The sequence below is a fragment of the Thermobia domestica genome, chromosome 2 (genome assembly GCF_964235325.1).
Source record: "Thermobia domestica chromosome 2, izTheDome1.hap1.1, whole genome shotgun sequence".
Taxonomy (NCBI): domain Eukaryota; kingdom Metazoa; phylum Arthropoda; class Insecta; order Zygentoma; family Lepismatidae; genus Thermobia; species Thermobia domestica.
Window position 1 is genome coordinate 54,704,588 of NC_137455.1, and position 25,235 is coordinate 54,729,822.

A 25,235-nucleotide genomic window follows, 5' to 3' on the forward strand; every position below is an offset into this window, starting at 1 on the left:
TAGATGACAAGCTGATGTTAAAACGTATACGGACAAGATTAAAAAAAAAAAAAAAAATCACATGAGCTCACTCTCTCTAATATTTATTAAATACTTTAGAATATCACATGTATGACAAGTTCTGCAGCAATTGTTTATTCTGGTCATATTTCTCACACGGAAATGTGGAAAAGAGAAACGAAAAACAGTCCTGCTATTTAGAAATATTAATATTTACAATTTGGAAAAAATATATATATAAAAACTTATTACCCGAAAATAATCAATTACATAGCACACAAACGCTTTTATACCATATCAGCTATTCGCTATAAATACAATATCTGGATGAAAATATACCAATAAGAAATTTGAATAATTTGAATTTGAGAACTAACGGTGATAGAATCGTCCGGTTTTGCTTTCGGAAAAACAAAATTTTATATCCAGCACAGAAAGTCACTCAACCCATCTCAATACACCTCCACGTGTGCCTCTTTTGTTGCTCGGCAAACACCAAGGCGCTACTCAACCTCCTTCAGGCGTTGCGTATTATCTGAGCTGTCACGGATCTACAAGCATTGAATATTCATCTTAGATCATTCAAATCTTGAATTTGGGTCTTGTACACGAAAGTTGTCACGTATCCCCAAAGAAAGAAGCCCAAGGAGTCAAGTCGAGCGATCTCAGGGTCACTGAATGGAACCTCCGCTTCTAATTGAATTGTTTTGGAAATGGTTATCCAGGAATAGTTCTCTCTCACCTAACGGGTATAATGAAGGAGGGGGGAGGGGGAACGCCGTCTAGTTAGAACATGTATCTCTGTGGTCTGCGAGGTACAGCATAATTTTCCATTGCCAGGTACGCTGTTCCTGTAAGTGTAACCTCTTCAAAGAAGAATGGGGCTATGACAGAATTTCCAGCCAACGCACACCATACGTTTAATTTTGGGCTGTTGCGTTCATGTTCCACGAACTGATATGAATTTTCCTCACTTCATATTCTGTAGTTATGCCTATGTACACTTATGTCCGAAATTATTGTCGCATGTCTATAAATATGTTGTTGCAGGAATATAATTTGATAACGAATTCGCCCGGTATTTCTTATAATGTTGTTATGTGTACAATCGACAAATGCATGTATGTGGAAAATTTCATGTCAAAAGATCAGTAAATAAGAACAACAAAACGAAAATAAAACTTTCTTGTCCATTTAGCAACGTTTTGTTTTACTCATTCTAATTTTCGTATTTATAATTCTTTTCCTATGAAATTTACCACAAATATACATTTTCTGATTATACACATAGTATCAGTATTAAAAGTACCCTGCAAAATCATTATCAAATTATATTCTTACAAGAAGACAGTTATAGATATGCGACAATCATTTTGGACATGAGTGTACCTTATCTGATGTACGAATGAGGTGGCTTCGTCAGAGGAAAAAAAAAAAAAAACCTACCCTTTTAAGAAAATCATTGTCTTCATCAATGTGCGAAAGCATTTTAACAGCGAATTCATATCTGCAAAGCTCGTCATTAAACTACAGTTTCTGAACAAACTGTAGCTTGTAGGCTATGAGAGTAAATTTTTATGCACGATATCATGCACAGTCGAATGCAGTTGTACATTCACACGCCTTATCAATTTGCGTGGACTTCGCTGAAAGGCTTCCCGAACCGACTTCACTTCTTCATTCACGGGTTTATCCACACTGCCTTTCTTCCTCAACATAGAGCCAGTTTCCAGCAATTGTTTGTGCCATCTAACAATGCAATGACGGTCTGGTGGTTCCTCTTCGTATTGTTGTTTAAATCTTCTCTGTATAGTTACGAGGGACTTAATTCTGCGAACCAATAACGGCAATCCACTTTTTGACGAACAGTAAAGAACGTCATTTTGCTCATGAGCAATGCGAATGCTCTGTGATTATTATCACTCTCGCAATCTATACTGTTACAATCAATCTTTTTCTTTAATTCAACGAAGAAAGTCTTTAGGCTCTTAAGAAATCTAGGTTCCGAACAGACTTGAAACTGATGCTACTGATAAGAAAAAGGCTGCACTACTTCTGCACCTCAGATTGACATATGCAATGAGTAATATTTTTTTCAAGATACGGTTTGTGTACGGCATTATAATCCCCCAAAACTCTGAACAAGATTATTACTCAATTTAACAGCAATTACACGAATTTCAATTAAAATTATCGGAATCTATAATATGTAATGCGCGTGCCTGTTAGCATTATATAGGCAAGACAAACAGAAAGATAGTATTAAAGAAATCTTAAAAGAAGCTAAAATAGAACATTCATTTTCATCTCTTTCAAAACTTTTAGAAGTAATACATTATTATACGTCAGACTCAAAGATATTTTAATACCAAAAATGAAACAAAAAGACTGCTATCTAAAGAAAGACTATTTTTATTTATTTGATATATTTTCATACATTCAAAATTTAATATAAATAAGGGTTAGTTAAATAAGGAATATCGGAAAGTAATTTAAAAATATACCCAATGTAGGAGCAACAGTAATAAAAACAGCAGCATGACTTAACAACCTCTCCTTTCCGAACAGAATGCACAACCGGACTCCATTTCACAGATGCCACACCGCCACTTGACAAATGACAAGCAGTGTATTTTCACTACTCTTTCCCGGCAAGTCCATTCCTATGTTCCCTTAATATTTTTATTTATTTATTTATTTTACTCCTATTTTTATCCTTGCCGAACATGTCTTCAGGGGAGAGCTGAAAACTTAGAAGTATAAGGAATTTTCAAAAATCAGAATCTAAACTACGCGAATTCACTGTAAGTTTACAGCATTCAAAAGATAAATTTCTGAACGCAGTGTTCAAACGAAAGTGTATTCGTGAAATAATTTCCAACGAAGTTTTGCTTTAAAGTAATAGTTAGTTTTCAATGTAGCAATGTCAAATAATAGATGATATTTCTATAGTATTACTATGCCCATACTTTCTTTTGTGGATATACCATTTACGTACAGTACGATTTTGCACGAAAGAAAAAAATGTATCTGACGTATACATTTAAAAAGTGGTAGTATACTTTTCAAACAGTGTTAAAAATAAGGTTCTTTATTTAAAGAAATATGATGTACAAAACTTAGAAAATGAAAAGACGTCAACTTTTAAACTGTATATTCACCCTGAATTCAAAAACTGCTTTTGTACTGACTATTAGTGTACACACATATGACCATGACTTGCCTTTCTGTATCTGTTGTACTTTTGTAAGATTATGCAGAAAGGTTTTGGTAATTCAAGAAGTGTTATAAGACATAACGTAGTAAGAGTTCAAGTCTACTTCGCTTTCTCAGTGCAAGTCTTAAACAGAACATTAGAGGATTTTTTTTTTTTTTTTTTTTACTCTGTAAAGCAATTCAAATTTCACATTATATTACTGTTTGCACTTCATATCAGTCTTTTAGATATAGGAACATCTGCCAAATACGATTTTCAGCTTTCTACCACATAGTTTCAGTACGGGCCAATACATTATCTACAATAAAACCTAATGTAACCCCCCCCTCCAAAAAAAAAAAAGAAAAAGAAAAGAAAAGAAAAAAGTCTGATATCGTAATGTACGGTGATCACAGGTAGGGGCACAACGTAAAGTTCAAATTATCAGTTCAGTGCAACCATTTCAACACTGATCATGATGTAACAATTGATTCACTACATAGGAGAAACAGAAGAGATTCTCCTTCTTTCAAACATTATAAAATGTATATAGACTTTTTATAGACTTTTTGCTTGTTTTAATCCTGTGCCTCTTATGTTATTCACCTTTCCGCCCATGGTTGATAAAACAGTAAATGCCGTCACAGCAATAACGTAAGAGCCCCAACTACTATAAAACATACTCACTCGAATGTTAGTCTCGTGAAATACTCTGTAGTTTTATTTAAAATAGTAACAAGTAGCTTTATACTCACGTTTTTGCACTTGCTTCAACGAACATTAAGCCATTTTCTTCGGCAAACTGTTTAGCTTCCTCATATGTCACATCTCTCTGTGCATCAAGGTCACATTTATTTCCAATTAAGAATATAACCTGCAAAATTAAACATATTTCTTGCAATAGCTCTAGTGTAAATACAGATGTAAGGTAACACGATATAGGAAAGTACTGCTAACAAGAACTACAATGGGCTAAATCTAACACGCTTTTTCTCGTCAGTCGAGTACAGCAGGCGCTTCCCGGCGCTGAAACTGAAGGCATTACATGCAACATTAAACAAGTGAAAGAATGTGTCATTCGATAAATTTATATGTTTATATATCATATGAATGGTTCACTGAACAAATTATTTTCACTTTTATATAACTTTCCGAAGAAAGATATTGCACTAAAGGTTTCAGCTCATGACAATGTAAGATTATTGTTAAAAGAAGAAAAAGAATGATATGTTCTTTAATACATTGTGCTTTTTGGTACCTTTTGCGGCGTTATAAAATGCATTGGTTCTGATACCTACATTTTATGTACACGTTATAATTTATATCAGTTTATGTGGATTGAAGTGCACGTCTGGCATTTGCTAATTTGTATTGATCTGTTTGGTACATATTATTTAAATATAATAAAGTTTAGGTGTTGTTAGGCCTAAAAAATAAGCCTAATGTAATAAGTGGTTGATACTCCATAAGTAACATATAAGAGCAGTAACTCATGAAATTATACATGTAACAGTGCATGTATAATTATATCCGTGAATAGTTATGAAGTAATGTCAGTACTGTACACGGAATTACCTTAACCAAACCCACATGGCGTCATGTTATTATTCATTGTTAATATTTTTTTATACAAATCACCAACACAGTATGCACAACGTAGTTTGATGGTAGAAAGCATTGAATCCTATAAAGTCTTATAACTCACTGAAAGAACAACTTGAAATAGAGACTGCATTAATGTTTCATTACAACCCACCTAACAATAGATGAAGAAATCAATATAAATTCGAAACAGGGTTTAGTTCCGCTTTCTAAAGAACATTCCTCCACATACAACTTAGTCTTTGTAAGCAATACTTATTTATAGCAATTCTAAATACTTATCAACATTCACCTTCTCACTCAAACGAGAAGCAGTAATTTCAGTTATCCATGAATCAATAGCAAAGAAGTTGCCACTAAACAAAAATCATCAAAACAGGAGCAATCTGGCAATAAGGAAAGCTTCTTTAAAAATCTGCTTCGACGAAAAATTCCTTGAGATCAGAAGATTCTCTCGTTTACTGACTACATTTAACAACAGAAAATTTACCCGTGAAAACAATTAAGGATTAAGTTGAGAAGTACTTCATGATCTATGATTCTACGAACAATATTCATTCAGGTATGACTTACGAATGTACAGAATATCAAAATCCTTAACCCTTTCAGTCACGAATTTTTGTTACATGGTAAAAAAAAATATAAGTTTGTAATATTAGGTTATTTGCACGTATTAAACCTAAAATACACGAAAGTTTTAAATTTTACTTTGTAGTTTGCGAAATTCGGACCGTGCAATTTATAGGACATCGTGACTACAATTACCTCGGGTAGTCCCATATATAGGACATCGTGACTAGTAGTAACAGTAAAATCTAATATTACAGAATGGTATCAAATGAGAATGAAGTTGATTTGTACCTCATGTTATGCTTTTTTATTCCGTAATGCGTTACAAATATATAATTAAACATAAACTAAAGCACAAAACTTTATATCATATTCATATTATGAATTAGAAATCCTCTTTATTCCATTACTTTGTATGGAAAGAACTGAAACAGTTTTTGCCTTTAGCTATGCACAGCGCTACTTTGCACTTGGAACACACAATGTATGTTTTACCTTTGCAACCCTCTCTTTTACAACTTGATTGGCTTTTCTGCTCAATGTACTCTGGGAAATGGTTGAAGCCATCAAAACGAACGTCTTCTATTGGACGAGTAGCGGGTACTCTCTTTGGGTGAACATCCGATATGACTTCTTCGTGCGAGGGCCTACCCCTCTTCCTACAATCCTGTCTTTTAGATAGAATGAAAGCTTCTCCAACATACTGGCGAAAGTGAATGAGATCCATCATCTTCTTTTCTGGAATTTCTAAGTGCATGCCTTCTCTTCGATATTCGAGCCAAGAATTAGTAATGGCTATATCCACCGCATGTGCAAACAAACGTAATGTCCATTTCCTAGAGCAAATGAAGGAACGGTATAATGCAATTAGAAAATTAAATTTGTCCAGTCCTCCGATGCTCATGTTATAGCGTTTTATCACTTCTGGTCTAGGAACTTCAACATATTGGTCTGTTTTCTTGTCCCATCTTCTGCACGTGTCTTCATTTCCATTTCGAACGAAGTTGGAAGCAAGAACTACACACGAATTATCATACCATTTGGTGAGAACTATTCCATCTGTACTTACAACTTCTTGAGAAAAGCCACGGGTGCGACTTTTCTTTATATCTGAATCTGAATCCAAAATAGGCTTGTGAAATCTATCTAGTCTAATGGTTCCAGCTGCATATATTTGAGTTTCTTTGAGCCACTGAAATAACCAATATGAACTAAAGTAGTTATCAAAGAAAAGTTTGCAATTTCTAATTGAGATCCGTTCAGATAGTTGCGTCACAATAGCGGGTCCTAATCCAAATTGAGCATATTCTGTCTTTATTTCTGTAATAGAACCTTGGTATATTATAAAATCATACATCATACCACTTTCACCACACAAAACGAAAACTTTCACATCCCACTTACAAGGTTTGTTACGAATGTATTGTTTCACATTCAGAGTCTCTTTGAACGGAATCATTTGTTCGTCTACGCTCAAATTTTCTTTCATGGCAAGTTCTTTGCATCTTTTCCTGATAGCGTCGTAGATTGGTCTCATCTTCCAGAATCTATCGGTTAAATTTAAATTCTTAATAAAAGTGTCCACAGCATGGAAATTATTGCGAAGTTTAAAAAATAGGTTCAGTGTCATGTTATCTGCTATAAATCAATTCCGAAACCCTGGCTCCCAGTACATTCTAACCCGAGGATGACCTAAGTTTCCCATGACAAGATGTATTCCAATAAAGGTTTTAACTTCATCAATATTCGTGAAACGAAAGTTGGTAACAATTTTTTGTACTGCGTACAAGTTCGTTGCATAAACCATACTTTCAAGAAGATCTGCAGTGAAATATCTTTCAAAAATTTGGGTTGGATTTCGTAACTCCACGATATCATCCGGGTGTATTCACAAAATATTCCATAGGCGGTGTCTCAAAGCTGGATCCTTGAATCCAAGTTATATCCTTTTTCGCGGTTAGTTCTTTGTCACAAAAATACTGTTTCTCAAATTCCTTTTCAGTTAGGCACGTATGGATGGTAACACTCTCGCTAACAGATTGGTTACTATTTACGTTCACACAAGCAAGGTAATTATTTGACTGCAAATCGAAACTCGGATCATTGTCTCGAATAGGATTTGATTCCAATTCTTCGAATAAAGGCGGCAACTCACTGTTGTCCAATAGCAATTCAGATTCTTCACCAGGAGAATCATCTCTAAAATCCTGGAGCTCGTCACCTTCTTCGTCACATAAATCTTCTGAATCTGATACATTGCCATTTTCGATCAAAGACAGAATCTCTTCACAACTGAGTTTCTTTCTGTTTGCTCTAACTCCTGGTTCACCTTTTCCACAACACCTGATGTATTCTTCATCCATTTTTAAACGAGCGAAGATAAAACGCGTCAAACGTGTAGCATGAAGCTTAGCAAACTGCGTACACAATGCTTTAATCACGTGTGAATCATTTTCTGATTCCGAACCGATCACGGTAGTAACAGTCACATTGTCCTATATCTAGCACGATTTTTTAAAAGCACGTTGAATGAAACCTTTAGAGTATAAAGTTCTCAAAACTAATTAATTGATATATTTTGTATCTAATTTATCAGAAAAAAAAATAAAATTTGCGAATTTTCTTTTGTTTTAAAGCTCTCCACCTGTTTTTAGGTGAGCATTTCTTCAACTTCATTGTTTAATGAAACCCGCCTTCTTAATATTCATGACAAGAATTACAATTTTGTATAATTGTTGTCGGAACTTCTCGATACTAAAACAAAGATCTTTTAAATATACAACGGGATAAAAAATAGCATGTGAAACGAAAATATAAAAGAATAAAGAAGGTTTAAATCCACTGTCCTATTTATAGGACGAGGTGACTGAAAGGGTTAAAATATATTTTTTTTTTCTGTAGTATTACCATTACAGTAATTACTTAGAAAAGAACTATATTCATCACATTAGTTATACTTACAGTACTCGGATTAGTTAGATTTCTTGTATCAGTAAGCCAGCTACTCAGATGATTGTATGTAGATCTTCTGGTAATATCATACACCATAAGAGCACCTGCAGCCCCTCGGTAATATGACCTTAAAATAAATCACAAAAAAGCATACAATTAGAGTTAAAATATGACGTTACAACAGCAAGAATAAATGTAACAATAAACAAGCAACAGTGTCACGTGTACACCACGTGAAGGAGTTTGGTTCGTATAACTGATATTTCCTCAATTAAAATCAAAACTAGAAGTGGTAGTAAAATTCTATCACTTCTAGTTTTAGTAGAGAGATTAGAGTGAAGATAGAATACATCCCTGGGACGCTTAATCGATTGCAGGAAACTGCTTCTCCCTCCCTATTAGTTTTTACTCGAAAGTAATCAACGTTAAAACCAAAAGTGGTTGATTTTTGCCACTTCCGGTTTGAATAGAGATATTACGAGAGAACATTCTAAGAACACCTGGAGTACCTACTCTCAGAGCATTAAATCGATTCCAAAAAATCGCTTCCGGCTCTCTCTTATCGTTTTTCCTCTATGTAGATCAATATTCAAAGTGGGAGTTGTAGTGGATTTCTATCATTTCCGGTTTTAGTATAGTTAAGAATGGATATGAAATATATATTCTTGGACGTTTAATCGATTGCAGGAATCAGTTTTTTTGCCATCTACTATCGTTTATATTAATCAAACCCTGAAATGGTTTATTGCTACAACTTCCGGCGGATGGATAACCTCCATCAACAAGCTCGATTCCTAATTTTTGATCCTCTATATCCTGGCCAAAATTGATGGTGATTAATATTTTTTTTGTTTTGCTTCCCGGACGGACACATGGACAGAGTATATATATACATATGAATGAGAAGATTAGTGTATGACTACTACAAAGAACTAAAACCTGGACAAAGGCAGCTTGTATAAGCAATGGGACTATATTAATAATAATAAACATTAAAATTTTGATATAAAAATATCTCAATATAACTAGGCACCAAAATTTCTCTTGGAGTCAAGTAATGTCCACCATAAGTTCTAGCACCAACTCCAACTCTATAAGGGGCGATCAACTGAAACCCGTTTGTTCTATGTATTATTGGTATAGTGTGTAGGAGGATATTGTTTGTTTAATAGTGTGTAATGGCTAATGTCCCTGTGTGTTGGGTGTAGGAATGTTGTTGATACGTGGTTCCGTTTTGCAGGCATGAGTGAAAGATGGCGTTCAAGATCCCCAATCCGACCAAACAGGACCAGCGTGCCGTCATCCAGTTTCTGAGTCCATCCACGCCGCACGCTAATGTCCGACCTTGACACAGTTACGGACAGCCATCAAAAACAAAACGCCTGGTATACTGATACACATGTTGCAAGCCAGGTGCAGGCTTTGTTTCAACGATTCAAGTGGGAAATGTTGCGACACCCGTCCTACAGCCCTGACCTTTCACCTTGTGACTTTCACATCTTTGGGCCTCTAAAGAAGGCATTGAAAGGTCAGAGATTTCAGTCTGACGCTGAAGTTCAAGGACGCTGTATGTGATTGTTTTGATAGTCAGCTGTCCAAATTTTACATGAACGGCATTTGTAAGTTGGTGACACAGTGGGACAAGTGTCTCAATGCTCATGGTGACTTCTTCTGAACAATATTTTTACTGAACGTTAACCATAGACGCCTCTAGATAGTGTACAAGTTTCCGCTCGAAATAAAATTTATTTCATGAATTATGACCACTGAACGGGTTTCAGTTGATCGCCCCTTATACATATAGCAACGTTAAACATTTTTGAAAACTGCAAATAACAGCCGACTGTAGTGCATTTTTCAGTGTTTTAAAGTTTTGTTTGTCAAGTTTTTCGATATCTTACAGCTTTACTGTTTATATTTTTCTGATCTACAGGGAAATTTTTCTTCCTGGAAATCAAGAAGTTAGAAGGGTGTAAGTTAAGTAGCAGTTCAGTGTCAATCTGAGAAAACTTACTTGAAAAAATTCTCATAGAAAAGACAATGAATGACTAATTTATCATTCAACGTATAAATGAATATTCACTACACACTAGATAGTAATTCACGGTTATTTTCTTTACATGTTAGTCTTCACTTGAAATTTTTTTATTGGTATGCTAAATGAGTAATGTTGTTCCTCTAAATATTGTTTCACCATTTTCACGTATCGTCTCTATCTGAAAGTATGGATGTGAATGCTATAAGCAAGAAGATTCACCAATTACAAAAGGTGGTAGTCAATCGAAACTGTTTCAGAAATATTAAGGACAATAACATATATCTGTTTATCAATATCAATTTCCATGCAAAGAATGAAGATTGAAATCACAATTTTATCTCCTATTTGCTGTTTTCGGAACATTTCCCAGAATTCTTTATATGTACGCTCATGTCCAAAATTATTGTCGCATGTCTAGAAATATGTTGTTGTAGGAATATAATTTTGATAACGAATTCGCCCGGTATTTCTTACAATGTTAGTATGTGTATAATCGGCAAAGACATGTATGTGGCAAATTTCATGTCAAAAGAGCAGTAAATAAAAACAATAAAACGAAAATAAAACGTTCTTGTCCATTTAGCAACATTTTGTTTTACTCATTCTAATTTTCGTATTTATAATTCTTTTCCTGTGAAATTTACCACAAATACATTTTCTGATTATACACATAGTATCAGTATTAAAAGTGCCCTGCAAAATTATTATCAAATTATATTCTTAGAAGAAGGTAGTTATAGATATGCGACAATCATTTTGGACATGAGTGTACGTGGTAACATATTCCTAGCAATGTCTGCCGATGACTTTACAGTGAAGCATTTTTTTTTAAATATATAATTCAAGTTAGATTTTAGTGTAATGGTTCTACGTGTGTGATGTATTAGAATGCTAATATAAAATGGTTAATTGGTGTTAATAAAATCAATTTTTCCATTCGTTGATTGAAATTCATAGCGCAACGTCGCGATGCATGTCACCAAGTGAGGTAGTTTCTGTTTTATAATTCCCTAAACTGAATTCCTGTACAAAAAATTATCGATTATATTACGTTGTAGCTTCTTTCGTAGTGCATTAAACGAACTTTATTGAAAATAGAAAAGTGCTTTTAAGGACTAAGTAATAAAATTATAAATTCTATTACCTAGTGACTGCCCTAAAACGTTCCTGGCCAGCAGTGTCCCAGATCTGTAGCTTTATCTTCTGCCCAGATACTTCAATAATCCGTGTTCCAAATTCTACACCAATTGTATGGGGGCAATCTGCCATGACTGGAAGAAAAAAAATAGTAGCACTTACTCAGCAGTACAGACACAAAAGTTTCAAGGAAAATAATGCCTTGTCATAACAATTAAAGAATAAAAATCAGTTACCATTTCTTCAGCTTCATGTGACACTTAGGTAGTCAATAGATTAAACGCTAAAGGTATTTACTTTCACTAGCTTTCAAATTTTCTAGAATTTATTAATGAATATAGATAAGCCTTCTCTTCAGTATCAACCTTTATTGGATTTATACAACAGTCACCCCTGGCTTTACTGAAAATCACCAAAATATCACTTGCCACTCTTGGCTTATATTCAGCCACTAATGGCTCATAACCAATTTACAAATAACTTCAGCCTCTTATGGTTCCATTACTACGATCAACCAAACATACACATATATATTTATGTTACCAAATATATATTTATGTTACATAGTAACGTTCTTCTTTTTTTCGTACAATTTGCCAATACCTTGTCCGATTATTCACTAACCCCACCTTGTCCCATGTTAGGGTTTGTAAGGTTTTGGACAAGGTGTTACATCAAGAATAATCGGACAAAGTGTGTTTGTAAAAAAAAAAGTGAATAACGTTACTAAGTTGTTTATTGCATGTATGGTTGTTGATAGTAAAACTCTTGTTAATGTACGAATTTGAGCCATACGTGGCTGATGTGATTATAGGAGATTATAGAATTGATTTGAATACCAATGAGAAAGTTAATGTTTTTCAATTTACTTCGAATCAAAGTTTATTTTGTACTAATGAAGTACAAAAAGTTACTAATATACTTTAATACTAATATACTAACTTTTTCAATTTAGATATTTCTGCAATGTCAATAACGCAGCGCGTACTCTATCTATCAATTTCAGAATGTAAACCTTGGAACAACTTCATTGGGTGATTAAACAAAACACTGCACATTCGCATATAACAGAGGTAGTGGCTACTACACGGTAATTGTTTACGCATTTCGCAGCCAGTAAGTATTAATAACGTCATTGATAATGATAATGACGTAGTAAACGATGACAGTACATGTCTACGTTTTCAGACGCAACACTCCTGGGCACTACTGTAACAGGTGTTTTAATTTGGTTTTCCCTCCTGCTGGTAGCACATGTGGGAAGTGTATCGGAGATACAGTTTGTCAAACGTTTTACAGAATTTTCAATAAATTAGTTAACAACAACAGAGATACATATGTTTGTATACTCTTCTCAAGAGTATCCCAAACGGGCTTAATGGGACTTTTAAATCGGGCTTTTAAATGACCATTTTAGCAGGGAGAACTAAGTGCAATGCTCCTCGAACCAGGTAGCAGCCAACCAGGATATGTTGCTGTACAATTGTTTTGCTGTACACTTTGGATGGCAAAAGAACATGAAGGGAGGAGTAAGTGATCGCTCAGCAGTTCTACGTACTTCGATGTAGTGCGGTTGCATGGTACATAAACCAAAGATTGCCAAAAAGAAATACCCGGGCCATCACGGAGCCGTCAGACCCTGTACATTTCCAATTTGATACGCTGAATCCATAGCTTCATGGGGCTGGCGCTATATTCATAACTGCAGACGGAAATGAAGCTCATAACTCTGTGTTATTCTCTTCCAATCGTCGATGGTACACATACGGTATTCCGCGGCTCATGTGCTACTGCCACGCCACCTAAAGTTGTTCATCGGAAACAAAACCCAGCCATCTGACTTGACGCAACCAGTAGACTTGATTATTATAGTTTCCAAGATGTTTCTGTTGTCAGATCATTTAGGTCCTTGGCTGAAGTCCTCCGAAGTTCAGGTGTCGCACTGTATGCTACGAATTTAATTGCGAACACTTTCTGAAATTACCAATTTAACAACTGGAAAACATAACTTTCGGAGAAGAATGATGTAATTTTACTAGGAATCTCGTACTGAAACTTGAAGAAAAGTGGGGAAAGATACATTCTATGACAGCAATTAACCCGGGGAGTATTAGTAAAATCCGCCACTGACATGGATTATGGGTTCCGGACACAACCATTATCTTCCATATGTAGGAGTTGGCTTCTATTCTTGGAACTCAATAATAACCTGCGAGTCCTGCAACAGCAGTTACACCGTGACAGTGTATACTGATAAGAACTCAACCCTTATGATACACTGCTGGGATATTTTACACGAACATTTCTCACATGTAGTAATCAGTTTATCAATCTAACAACCTAAACAACTCACATCCTATCGTACGGGCAAGCAGTTATAGTAGCAAGTAGTTGATTACTACACATTTTAACTTATCGCAGGAACTATAGAGTATTTAGGACGTCGTTGGATAGAATTGCAGCAGTCAGGGAGCCTAAGACGATTATTCACAAATCATATAGTTAGAGAAACCATTAGAGTCCATTGCAACAGCTACCAAAGTACCAATAATGAGAAATCAAACTTGAATTAAATAATTTTCTTCACAATGGACTCATTATTATTTGACGATAATACGCTGTAATCAACATCAATACCAAAATACGATAATTAACGTAAGAGTACTAAATAATTATATCTTTTAAAATTAATACATAATCACCATAAGTATTTTGTGTACTTCCAAATACAGTCTACGACATACTGTGACTAACAACACACACACACATATATATATATATATATATATATATATATATATATATATATATATATAATTATTGTTTTTTACATAATATATATAAAATAATTAAATAATTTCCGGAGTTTCAAACATTTTTTAAGGCAAATTATTTAATTTCACAAAATTTCTTTAAACAACATTAGTTTATGGGCTTTCCGAATATAAATAACCTCTCGCGATAAAATAAACAAGTCACGAAATTATCTTCCTTACTGAAGCGGTTATTTTAAGAGTTGAAAAACCACAATTTCATTTCTCTACTAAAATATAACTGGAACGGTAGAATACCAAAATAAAATACGTTAGATGTGCGAGATGTTGGGCGCGGTGGTGTGCAGTGAGAACAGGTACTTTCGTGGGTCGTCGGCACGTGATGCCTGTATTATGAAGCGAGCGCTGCATAGTTCATTTACTGACTGTCCGACTGGACTCCTCATTCAATTGTGTGCTTACCTATAGTTTGGTGGCTTTAGCTACGTACGATACGGCTGTCTTCGAAGACCAAGATCAATCAAGATTGCTTTACCCTTTCCGTTTCGCAGTTATTTTTCTTTTTACCGCTATTCGTGTACTTTCGTCATACTCTTAACACTGTGTAACGAGGAAACCTCATTTCTCGCAAAATTTTTTAAACTGAATGCTCCCTGTGTAGATAATTTATTATTTATCCTAGATTGAAGGCGACTAAATCGAGTGTTTTAAATGTTCAATCACTTTCCCCAATTCCTTTGAGAGGGCTACACTTCTAGCTATATAAAATCTTAAAGTGGCGTTCGCACATACGCACAAATGAGTGTAGTAGTACCACAATGTGTGCATTACTGTCTGTTCCTAATTCAGCAGCACTTCAATGTATATAAAGAACTCATCACTTCATTTTACACATTTGGCATTGTCTTGGTATTTTGAACTCAAGCGAAGACAGTATAAGAACACACTGAGAACTGAGGTTGTGAAATAACATTTCAAAAGTTGACTAATTCGTTTCTTATCAACATTTCAGTTACTCATAATGTGAAAGTCCTGAAAATACCAACAAAGGCTCTGTTTCTTCTTTTCTTCATGTAACAATGCACTTCACTTTAAACTTCTGTGCTAAAATTGAATAATAATTAGTAATATAATAAATTGTTTGGTATTCAACTACTGGAATATACTACAAGGCCTCATACAACATATGAACATTAAATGTTAAATAATCTGAATTTTAATGTATTCTAATGGTTACATATTCAACAATTTCTTATATCACTAATTATTACTTAACTTTTGTACAAAAGTTTAAAATTTAGCGTATAAATTACATGAAGAAAAGAAGAAGCAGAGCCAGGATATTTTCCAAGGGAAGGGGGGGGGGGGGGCAAAAGACTGACAAATAAGCAGAGTAGCCAATACACACACACACTTTGATGCACATGTGTACACTCAAAGCAGAACGTTTTTCAACTTTCTGCGACGATTTACGAAAAATCCAAAAACCTTCTACAATCATTTTAGTAATTGTGCAGTATAAAATTGTAACAAATTTTCAAACGCATAAAAGCAAAAAGGTTTTCATCTCTATTTTTCTATACTTATTTATAAAGCTTTTTATTTATGGAGAAATACACAGGAATTTTATAGGGCTGTATAATAACTGAGTAAGTAATCAATCAACCCACATATATTTACTCAAAAAGAATTACAGGTACATACTTTTTTTTTTAATCTTAAAACAAGGCGATGAATCATTTACATCTCCTTAAATCTTTCTTATAACGTTGAATGTCACCTCTTTAGATATTAATTTGTCTCCAGAAACAGGCTTGAAATGGTTGTGGTATGGACTACCGTATTTCTGACAAAGCCATTTTCAAAAATTTCATGTTTCCCTTGTAACCACCAGGTGATCCATTTATCTGGATGTAAGCCAACGTATCAGTTATGACAATCTATTCAAACGAAAAATCATTGGCTATAGGGCGGTTAGTCATAAGACTCTCAGCTTTCACAAATTGTCCTGAGGTAATCATTTTCTAAGTATCACAATCACGTTATTAACCACGGCGTTACCAAGTAATGTACAATTGCTCAGCAAGCATCCCGCCACCGGCCAGCTGTCTGCTAGGATCTCACTTCAGCTGCATGCACTGTAGCACTGGTGACTAGCGATCGTATTGGCGACTGAACGTATCGCTTACTATTCCCTTTCGTTCCTTTCCAGTTTATCGGTATCCTATCATGACTATCAAACGTTGAATTGAATTAAACGTGAGATTTTCTTTAAAAAAAAAAAAAGTTTAATAACAGTTCTCATTCTAATTTTGAATCCTTCTATTAAAAATGCAAATGTGTTTGATTAGATCTTTAAGTGAATGACTAAACCTATGAGCAAGACTACATACCGTTCAGAGAAACTTACACACGGAGAAAGAAATTAGTGTTTTCACTTAACTTTCTGACAATTTCACTTTATTTCGTAAACCCATGATTTTTCATTCGGACCCACGTAATAATTCTTAAATTGAATAGTTCTTTTCTGCAAATCTTTGATGTTTTAATTAGTGGTAGCCACAAAAACCAATTGTCCGGTTTTCGTTTTTGAAAATGTTCAAACAACAGGATTTTCACCGAATCCGGTTTGTTCAAAACTGGTTCCGTTTATATATATATATAATTGGTTCTATTTTTGATCAGAATAGTGTTTCGTTGCTCTCTGGAAATAGATTCCGTTTCCACAGAAAGTTTTGTGTGTTTTCCAAAAGTTTTCATCAAAACCAATTTCGGTAAAAACCAAACCGTTTTTGAAGAGAACAGAAACCGGTTTCGGTGAAAACTGAACAGTTTTTGGAGAAAACCGAAACTGGTTTCGGGTTTCCGAGAAAATCGAAGCCGGTTTCGGTATAAAACCGAACAGTTTTTTGTAGAAAAACAAATCGGTTTTGGAGGAAACCGAAATGTCGGCCTTTTGGATTTCGTTTTTCTAGAAACCGGTTTTGCCCATCCCTAGTTTTAATACAACACAATATGGAAGCTGTGATTTAAAAACACACTGTGAACATTAACACAATAAAATTCCATTGCAAAACAAATGCAGAACCTGACTTTAGCCACTCTGAAGCTAGCTACAATGTCGTTTAATGGGTGAACTGCATATGAAAAAGATCTTTCTGCACTTCTTTCTCCTGGTGGGTCCGTTTCTTTTCTTAGATATTCGATGCTTTTATTGCTTCTATTCCTACTTTTCTTTCCTGAAGATCACTTCACTACACAGCCGACAACTTGGAAATGCAAGGATTATTTAAGAAATAATACTCAAAGAAACTGAAATTATCTGATGGAGTATTTTGTCAGGCGTAAAAAGTCATGTATGTAACTAGCAATAACGATCTATCTATTAAAATGCTACAATAGTAATTAAAATCGCCTGAGCTCCAACCTATAACTTTAGTTTTCAAATCTTTCATTGACGGTTATGTGTGATTTCACGTTTACCAGAGACAAACATTTTAAGTATTTGTACTTTAAATAGTCTAAATTAGTTAACTATATCTTTTTCATAAAGTTTATGATATAAAATTATTGTTCAAAGCCTTTGGATTTTGATAAGCCTTCTCTAAAATCAATGCATGTGAATTGTGCTTCCATCTTCCGAGTTCTTTTAAACTATAATATGTTGAGGACATTTATACACCCTCCATTCCAAAAGAAACCGAACTTTTGAAAACAAATAGTACCACTAGTGCCATCTGTTGTAATATTTTACCGGTAGATGGCGTAGTCCCTCATTGACAACTGGTATAAATGTCATGACATTTGGATGCACGGCAACAAAGTTATTGCGTTTCAACTGTCAGAGTGTTGTGTACATCGGTCGGAAAATGAGTTTCAAACAACGAGCTGCAATTGAGTTTTGTGTTAAACTGGGTAAAACTTTTAGTGAAACGCACCAAATGCTACAAAATGCATATGGTGATGAGTGTCTATCCCGTACGCAAGTTTACGAGTGGTTCAGGCGATTCAAATCGGGTAGAGAGACGCTGGATGATGACGAAAGATCAGGCCGTCCCAGAACCGGATTATAGGAAGAAAACATCGAAAAAGTGCGTAAATTCATCAAACATAACAAAAAATCGTCGGTGAAAGTTATTGAAATGGAATTAGGCATTCCTCAAACAACCGCATACCGCATTTTGACCGAAGTTTTGGGCCTTAAGAAGATTAATTCGCGGTTTGTACCACACAAACTCACCGAAGACCAAAAAGTTGATCGAATTGCGCATTGCAAAGACATCGTTAAAAGGGCTCGGCAGGATCGAAACTTCTTGAAATCGATTGTAACTGGTGACGAGACGTGGTGTTTTGAATATGAGCCCGAAACAAAGCGGCAAAGTGCTGAATGGAGAGCGCCGGATGAAGGAACACCCAAAAAAAGTCGCTTGGTGAAGTCAAAAGTTAAGGTGATGCTGATTTGTTTTTACGATTCAAAAGGAATTATCCACAAAGAATTTGTTCAGCCCGGCCAGACAGTCACTGGAGAGTTTTACTTGGGCGTCATGAAGCGTTTGCTGGCAAGAATTCATCGTATTCGGCCCGAATATCGCGAAATCGGCAGTTGGACTCTTTTGGACGATAATGCACCATCACATCGTTCGCGACTTGTAACTGAATTTTTGGTCAAAAATCACATTATTCGGTTGCATCATCCGCCCTATTCACCAGATCTCGCTCCGTGCGATTTCTATCTGTTCCCGAAACTGCATTTGGCGATGAAAGGAAAGTGGCACGCATCGATTGATGCCATTGAGAAGGCGACGACCGCCGTCCTAAAGACCATTCCAATAAAGGACATGGAGAAGTCGTTTGACAACTTGTTGGAGCGTGCAAATATGTGTATCGATGCAGAAGGGGAATACATTGATTAATAAAAATGATTTGTTCAAAATGTACATTGCTTTTTTGTTTTTTTAAAACGTTCGGTTTCTTTTGGAATGGAGGGTGTATGTTTGTAGTCAATCCTTTCGACAATGAGATCTCGGAAACTACACGCTATAGAAAGATGACGTTTTCACTGATCGATTGGAAATTTTGCGTAGATTGTCCAGTTCTAATTGAATATTAAAAAAAAAAAAAAAAAAAAAAAAAAAAAAAAAAAAAAAAACATGGCCATTATTTCTTTATTACATTTTTTAGGGTACACTGGAAGCGCTGAAATTAAAAAAAAAGAAAGAAAAAACTAAAGCATCATATCCTATGCGTTATACATTCCAACACAACATGTTGTATATTGGGGTTGTGTATGTCTCAGGCGTTTGTATCATGGCCAAATAATAATGGAAAAGGAAGGATAACCATTTCTCGAGTCTACGATAAATCTTTGTTTTTTGAGTGTTTTGCTCAATGAACACCATATATAACTAACATTATAATTAATTGTATATGTAATGTATTTGCTTATTACATACTGCATGCAAGAAGAAAGAAAACACTGGTCATACATGAATTAGAAACTCCAACCGGAAGTAGGTTCAAATCTTGCAAATGGTGCGAGATATTGAGAAAAAATAATCGAAAAAATCTCCCCTTTATGATACCCCTTGTCGATTTTTTAACAAGACGTCTTTCACTTGTGTCTGTAAAGGGACATGTACATATGTTGTGAAGAATGAGAAGGAGATTTATGCTCATATGCGAATGATGCGCTGTGTAGAGAGCACAGGTTCAGCTAGTAATTTTACAATTTCCTTTTTCCTGCTGACAAAGAGCTATCAAATTTAAATATCAGGACAGGGCTCAATATATTGGATTTCGATTTGATTTTGAGAATAACTTCCCTTTCAGCAGCGAGGCTATATGAGACGTGGACCTATAGTTTAACGTGAGATCCTAACCACATGAGCTCCCGTTAGGAATCGAAACCGGGTCTCCTATGCCAAAGGCGCAGGGAGTTCTCTCAAAATATTGAAATGATGACTATTATTAGTATTACATGCTGCTCTACAGCACTATATTTCACACTAAAGATCCCAGTTCCTCTACTGCTGCATTAGTTCCTTGAAACTAATTACTTGACTGCTTCTATTATGTTTTAAATGCCCTGACAATTTCCGGTTTCGCTGACTAACCTTGACATTGCACTGCACTTTACGCTTAATATTTCAGTATTTATGAAATCAATTTTCGCAAATATTTTTAATTTATCAATTACTTATATATTCCTATATCAAATACTTACATTTCTTCTCCGTGAACTGATGGAGTAGACAAGATTTGCCTACACCCATATCACCAATAATGATATACTTAAAAATGTACGAATAATTGTATGGTCCTGCAGACATATTTAAAGCTGAAAAGAAAAAGAAAAAATAATGTAAATAACCTGAAATTCAAACTCAATTAAATTCAATGGCTTTAAAATTCTTCTCTCCATATCAAAAATGAATTCCAGAAATAAAACCTTGTTATGTTAACATCGACATGGTGACAAACATTACATGAATATTTTTACTTCGAGAAAAGCGCCTAGTACAGTCGAGCACTTTAAAGAATTTGACAGCTATCGTAAAACCTGTCTATCGCAAGTTCGAATCTCTCTCGAGGAATGGGTGTCATGTATTGCCATTTCATCATTTCTCATTGTCTCGTTTAGCGTAAACTTGAAATGTCATTGTGGGACGTAAACCGGAAATAAATAAATACTCCGAGAAAAAACAAAATTAGTTATGTTTCACAACGCGTTATCAAAGATCTCGACTGAGCCTGATATTTTGTGAAGACGGCATGGTTGCGAACTAATTTCGTCTTTTACGAGTGATGTCAAACACATGTCACATCCAAATTGCTGCTAACTTAATACACACTCTCAGAATAAGACTATCGTATCTAAAATGTCAATTTTACAGGTAAGCCAACAAAAAAACAGGTGTAGAATTCTGGCTTACGAAAAGGCGTGTGTTCGGTATGGCTATTGTTCACACAAAGAATCAAAGAATCATAAAAATAGTTCACAACAACAGCCAACTGAAGAACTGTTCTAAATATGAACTTTCCTCCTTACCACAATTCCTATTTGATGAACGAGAAGATGTGTGAAATCAAGCCTCTTTTCATGTTTCGACACAATGAATACACAAACACTGCACCTTAACAAATGTAAATTTGTTGTTGATGGTGATTTTATACTTTACCGTGTGCTATGGCCTCGTCAAAACACATTTCAAGACATCTTTTCTGCTCACATTGCTTATCTTAAAAATAATTATGGTTTGAACTGCACTGCGGTATTTGATGGGTATGGTGAAACTACCAAGAACACAAAAAAGTGCTGAAAGAGCTCGGAGATACGTCACAAAAGATGCGCAGACTACGAGGTGAAGAAAGACACCAAGTAATATTTTCAGAAGATTTTTTTTTTCTTTTTAACGAAAGAAATCAAGTTCAAACTCATTGCCTTACTAACAGAAGAATCACAAAATCATTATATCAGCGCCTTGCAAGCTGAAGACGATGCTAACACATTCATTGTAAACACATCTATAAACGCTGCAAAAACACAATGAAGTGCAATTGTCGGTGAGGACATTGATTTATTAGTTCTCTTAATTTTGTTAACTCCAGACGGGAACGATGTAATCTTCGTTAAGCCAGGAAGAGGAAAGGTATCCACTAAAACATACTCTGCCACGCAACTGAAAAAGAAGCACCACTAACCTCAAAAGAACATTTCCTCATGCGGTGAGTGGTACTGCCACGACTTCAGTTTTGGCGTGGGAGACCCGGGTTCGATTCCCGGCGGGAGCTCATGTGGTTCGGATTCCACGTTAATCAGTAGGTCCACGTCTCATATAGCCTCGCTGCTGAAAGGGACGCTAAACTAAAATCAACTCAACTCAACGACTTCAGTTTTCTTTCACAAAGGAAAAGTAAAGACAATTGCACTACTTAACAAGAGAGAAAACATTCGAAATGCTGTAAGTATCTTCAATAATCCTGATGCTACCAAGAATGAGATTCGTGAAGCAGGAGAAATGTTCGTCCTTGCAGGAGCTGACAAGCAGATAAGTGTCTTGATGACTACAGATATAAATGTCTTAACAGAGAAATTGCAAAAAGGGAAATCGAAGTGAAGTCGGATAGTCTTCCTGCGACTTCAGATGCAGCCTCCATGCACATGTTGAGGATTTTCCATCAAGTGCAGTTATGGAGAGGGAAACAACTTGATCCCGAAAAATGGGGATGGAAAGCTCATGGAAACATTCTTCTACCTATCCCACTGACTCAAGCACCGGCACCTGACGAATTAATGAAACAAATTTCATGCTCCTGCATAAAAAACTGAGGGATGATATGCACTGATCTTAGTAATCAACCTGCAATAGAAATAATGGATGATAAGAATGACAGTGGAAATTAGAATGATGATTACATTCGTGGATTAGGCCTCCAGGGGAAAGTGGGAAAACAAACCAATTAGCCTTACCTCCCAATATGGTAAAGCTGGTGAGGCCTTATAAACATCATAAGTAATATCTGCGCTTGCGATATATAAATCACGAAGCGAAAACATGTCTATTAGCAAAGGACATTGAACTAGATAAGGTAGGGGACATTTCTATGCTCTCAAATACACAAAAAATACTCTACAGTCCATCCTTTATAATGAAAAAATCAGTTGGAGATTAATAATCAATCATTCTATAAAAATACAATATTCCGCTAACAATATTCCGAGACAATTTTCGGCTGATTTATAATTTCAAGACATGAAAACTGACCACAATTTCTGAAGAACCACGAGTATTGAAGAAAACTGTGAAAGTTCTATTTAATGGAAAAATTTTTACTCTTCCAAAATGGCCCAGTTAATTTTCTTTCTAAACTTAACCATTTTTTGCAAAATTAGCCAAAAACCGAATAAAGGTGCTATTTTCCAAGATGGCGGCGTCAGCACGAGTCGGCTCACTCAGGACTTTTAATATATTGGTGCAGACCACAATTACAACAATATTCTGAAGAGAAATTCCCTTACTTACGAGCAAGGAAGAAAATCAAATATATCGCGAGGGGTGCCGATGTGCTCACCACACATCACCTTATCAAAAATGCCGTGTGAATGGTGATAGAATGCTTTTGAGGAAAACGGAAAAGCTCTATCTAATAGGAAATTTTCTGCTCTTTCAAATTGGTCTAGCTCATTTTCTTTCTAAAATTAACCGTTTTCGAGAAATTAGCCGAAAACCAAATGAAGATGTGTGTTCGTCCGCCATTTTCCAAGATGGCGAAGTTAGCACAAGGAGGATCATTCAGGACTTTTAGTATGTTGATTAGGACCACTATTACAAGCATCCTGTGAAGAGAAAAATTCATTACCAATTATGTCCACGAGAGGTACCTAATTCGACTGGTCTACTAGCCTGCTCAGAATGCCCTTTTACATAAACAACACTGTAAATAATTTATATTTTTTGCTTAGAAACAAATTAGTAAAATCAAATCTAATGGTGGGGCCACGGTAGTACATTGGTATTATGGAGAAGAATTGATCAGAACAGAACCAGCAGTCAGCTTCCGTTTCCTCCTCGAGTGCTAGTAATCTTGCCAACGCATAGGTTACTTGCAGTTAACTACGGAGGACAAGATTTGAATTTATGGGTAAAATTTATTAAATCACAAAGCAAAACAAATGTCTGCGAAACTTTTGACTAATGGACGCTATAGGATACACATGACTTCGAAGAAATGTATTTAGACAAGCGACGTATCTGTAACTGAAGTAAAACGATACAGGGTGTAGAGCTGTCGGCATAGAAATCGTAATTCTAGGCAGTAACACCAGCAGGATTTTTTCAAGGGGATCCAAACACTGACACAGAAGCGAAGTCCCGAATATACACACACTGATGCACATAATGCTTCATATAAAACAATTATATTGACGCACACTGCGTAACTTCATTAACTATAGTAAGTATGTTAAACACTGTAGTCGGTAATTAAGGAAATCAAGTTTTGACATGTATTTCGAAGTACCTAACCTATTTCGAAGATTCCCGGGGAAGAGGGCAATTGCCCCCTTTACCCCACTGCGGACGCCCTTTATTTTAGAGTTACAATGGGTAACTACGCATGAAAGAACATGTCAAATATTACCTACAACGGTACTGTATCTTTCCATAATAAAGAATAATTATATTGTATGTTTATAACATACAGACTATAAGCAGGTAAGTAAGAATTACCTGCTAGTGTCATATGAAGGAGTATTACTGATGAAACAGTATTTACCTTAATTTTTCCTGTCTGTCTGTGAATGTATGTTAGGAAAGACATTTTGTTGATATGCATTAAACACTTGGCTAATTAAAAAGTAACTTTCGAAAACACAGAAAAATTACCTATTTGTGAGTGGTTCGGCATACTGACTTCTTGATCACATGTCTTTTCAGTAAACTAACGTTGTCTGTGGAACTACAACCCGTTGATTATCTTCTTTCGAATAGCATTGCTTTTCTTACTTCCAGTACTCTTCCATAAAATTTACCTTATACGGTACCTAAACACTCTGCTTCATGACCACTAATCGGTATTAGTAACAATTAAATAAACATTGCTTCTCAGCTCACTTGTTTCACCTATGTTTTATTTCACTCCACTAATAAAGAAATTGGTCGAAGAAAAATAATAACACTACACTAACTTGAATCATTTCAAAAATCAAAATTTGAGATATTCCTTTTTTAATTACTGAAGTAGTCCTTTATACAAGGAACGTAATGATACTTTAAAAACCCCAAGTTGAAGATTGAATTTTCTTATTTCACTCATTTACGACATTTCTTCACACTTTCAAAATTTACAAATTATGTTGACGACATCAATGATACAACATGGTGGATTTTAAGCACACCAAAGCTTCATCCATTACATCACAAGTTCCATAAGTATTGTCAACATAAGATTTTGAAGTGAAAAGGTA

At 35.2% G+C, this 25,235-nt stretch overlaps 1 protein-coding gene across 1 annotated transcript in view; it reads right to left on the reverse strand.

The window, feature by feature from the left end:
• The window catches only part of Rab14 (RAS oncogene family member Rab14), a gene marked incomplete in the record, with an annotated part of 55,281 nt that overhangs the window by 12,815 nt on the left and 17,231 nt on the right, over positions 1-25,235 (reverse strand). The window contains 4 exon segments of the mRNA XM_081741542.1: positions 3,952-4,070; positions 8,330-8,447; positions 11,503-11,629; positions 20,493-20,606. Coding sequence (XP_081597668.1) covers positions 3,952-4,070; positions 8,330-8,447; positions 11,503-11,629; positions 20,493-20,606 — 478 coding nt within the window.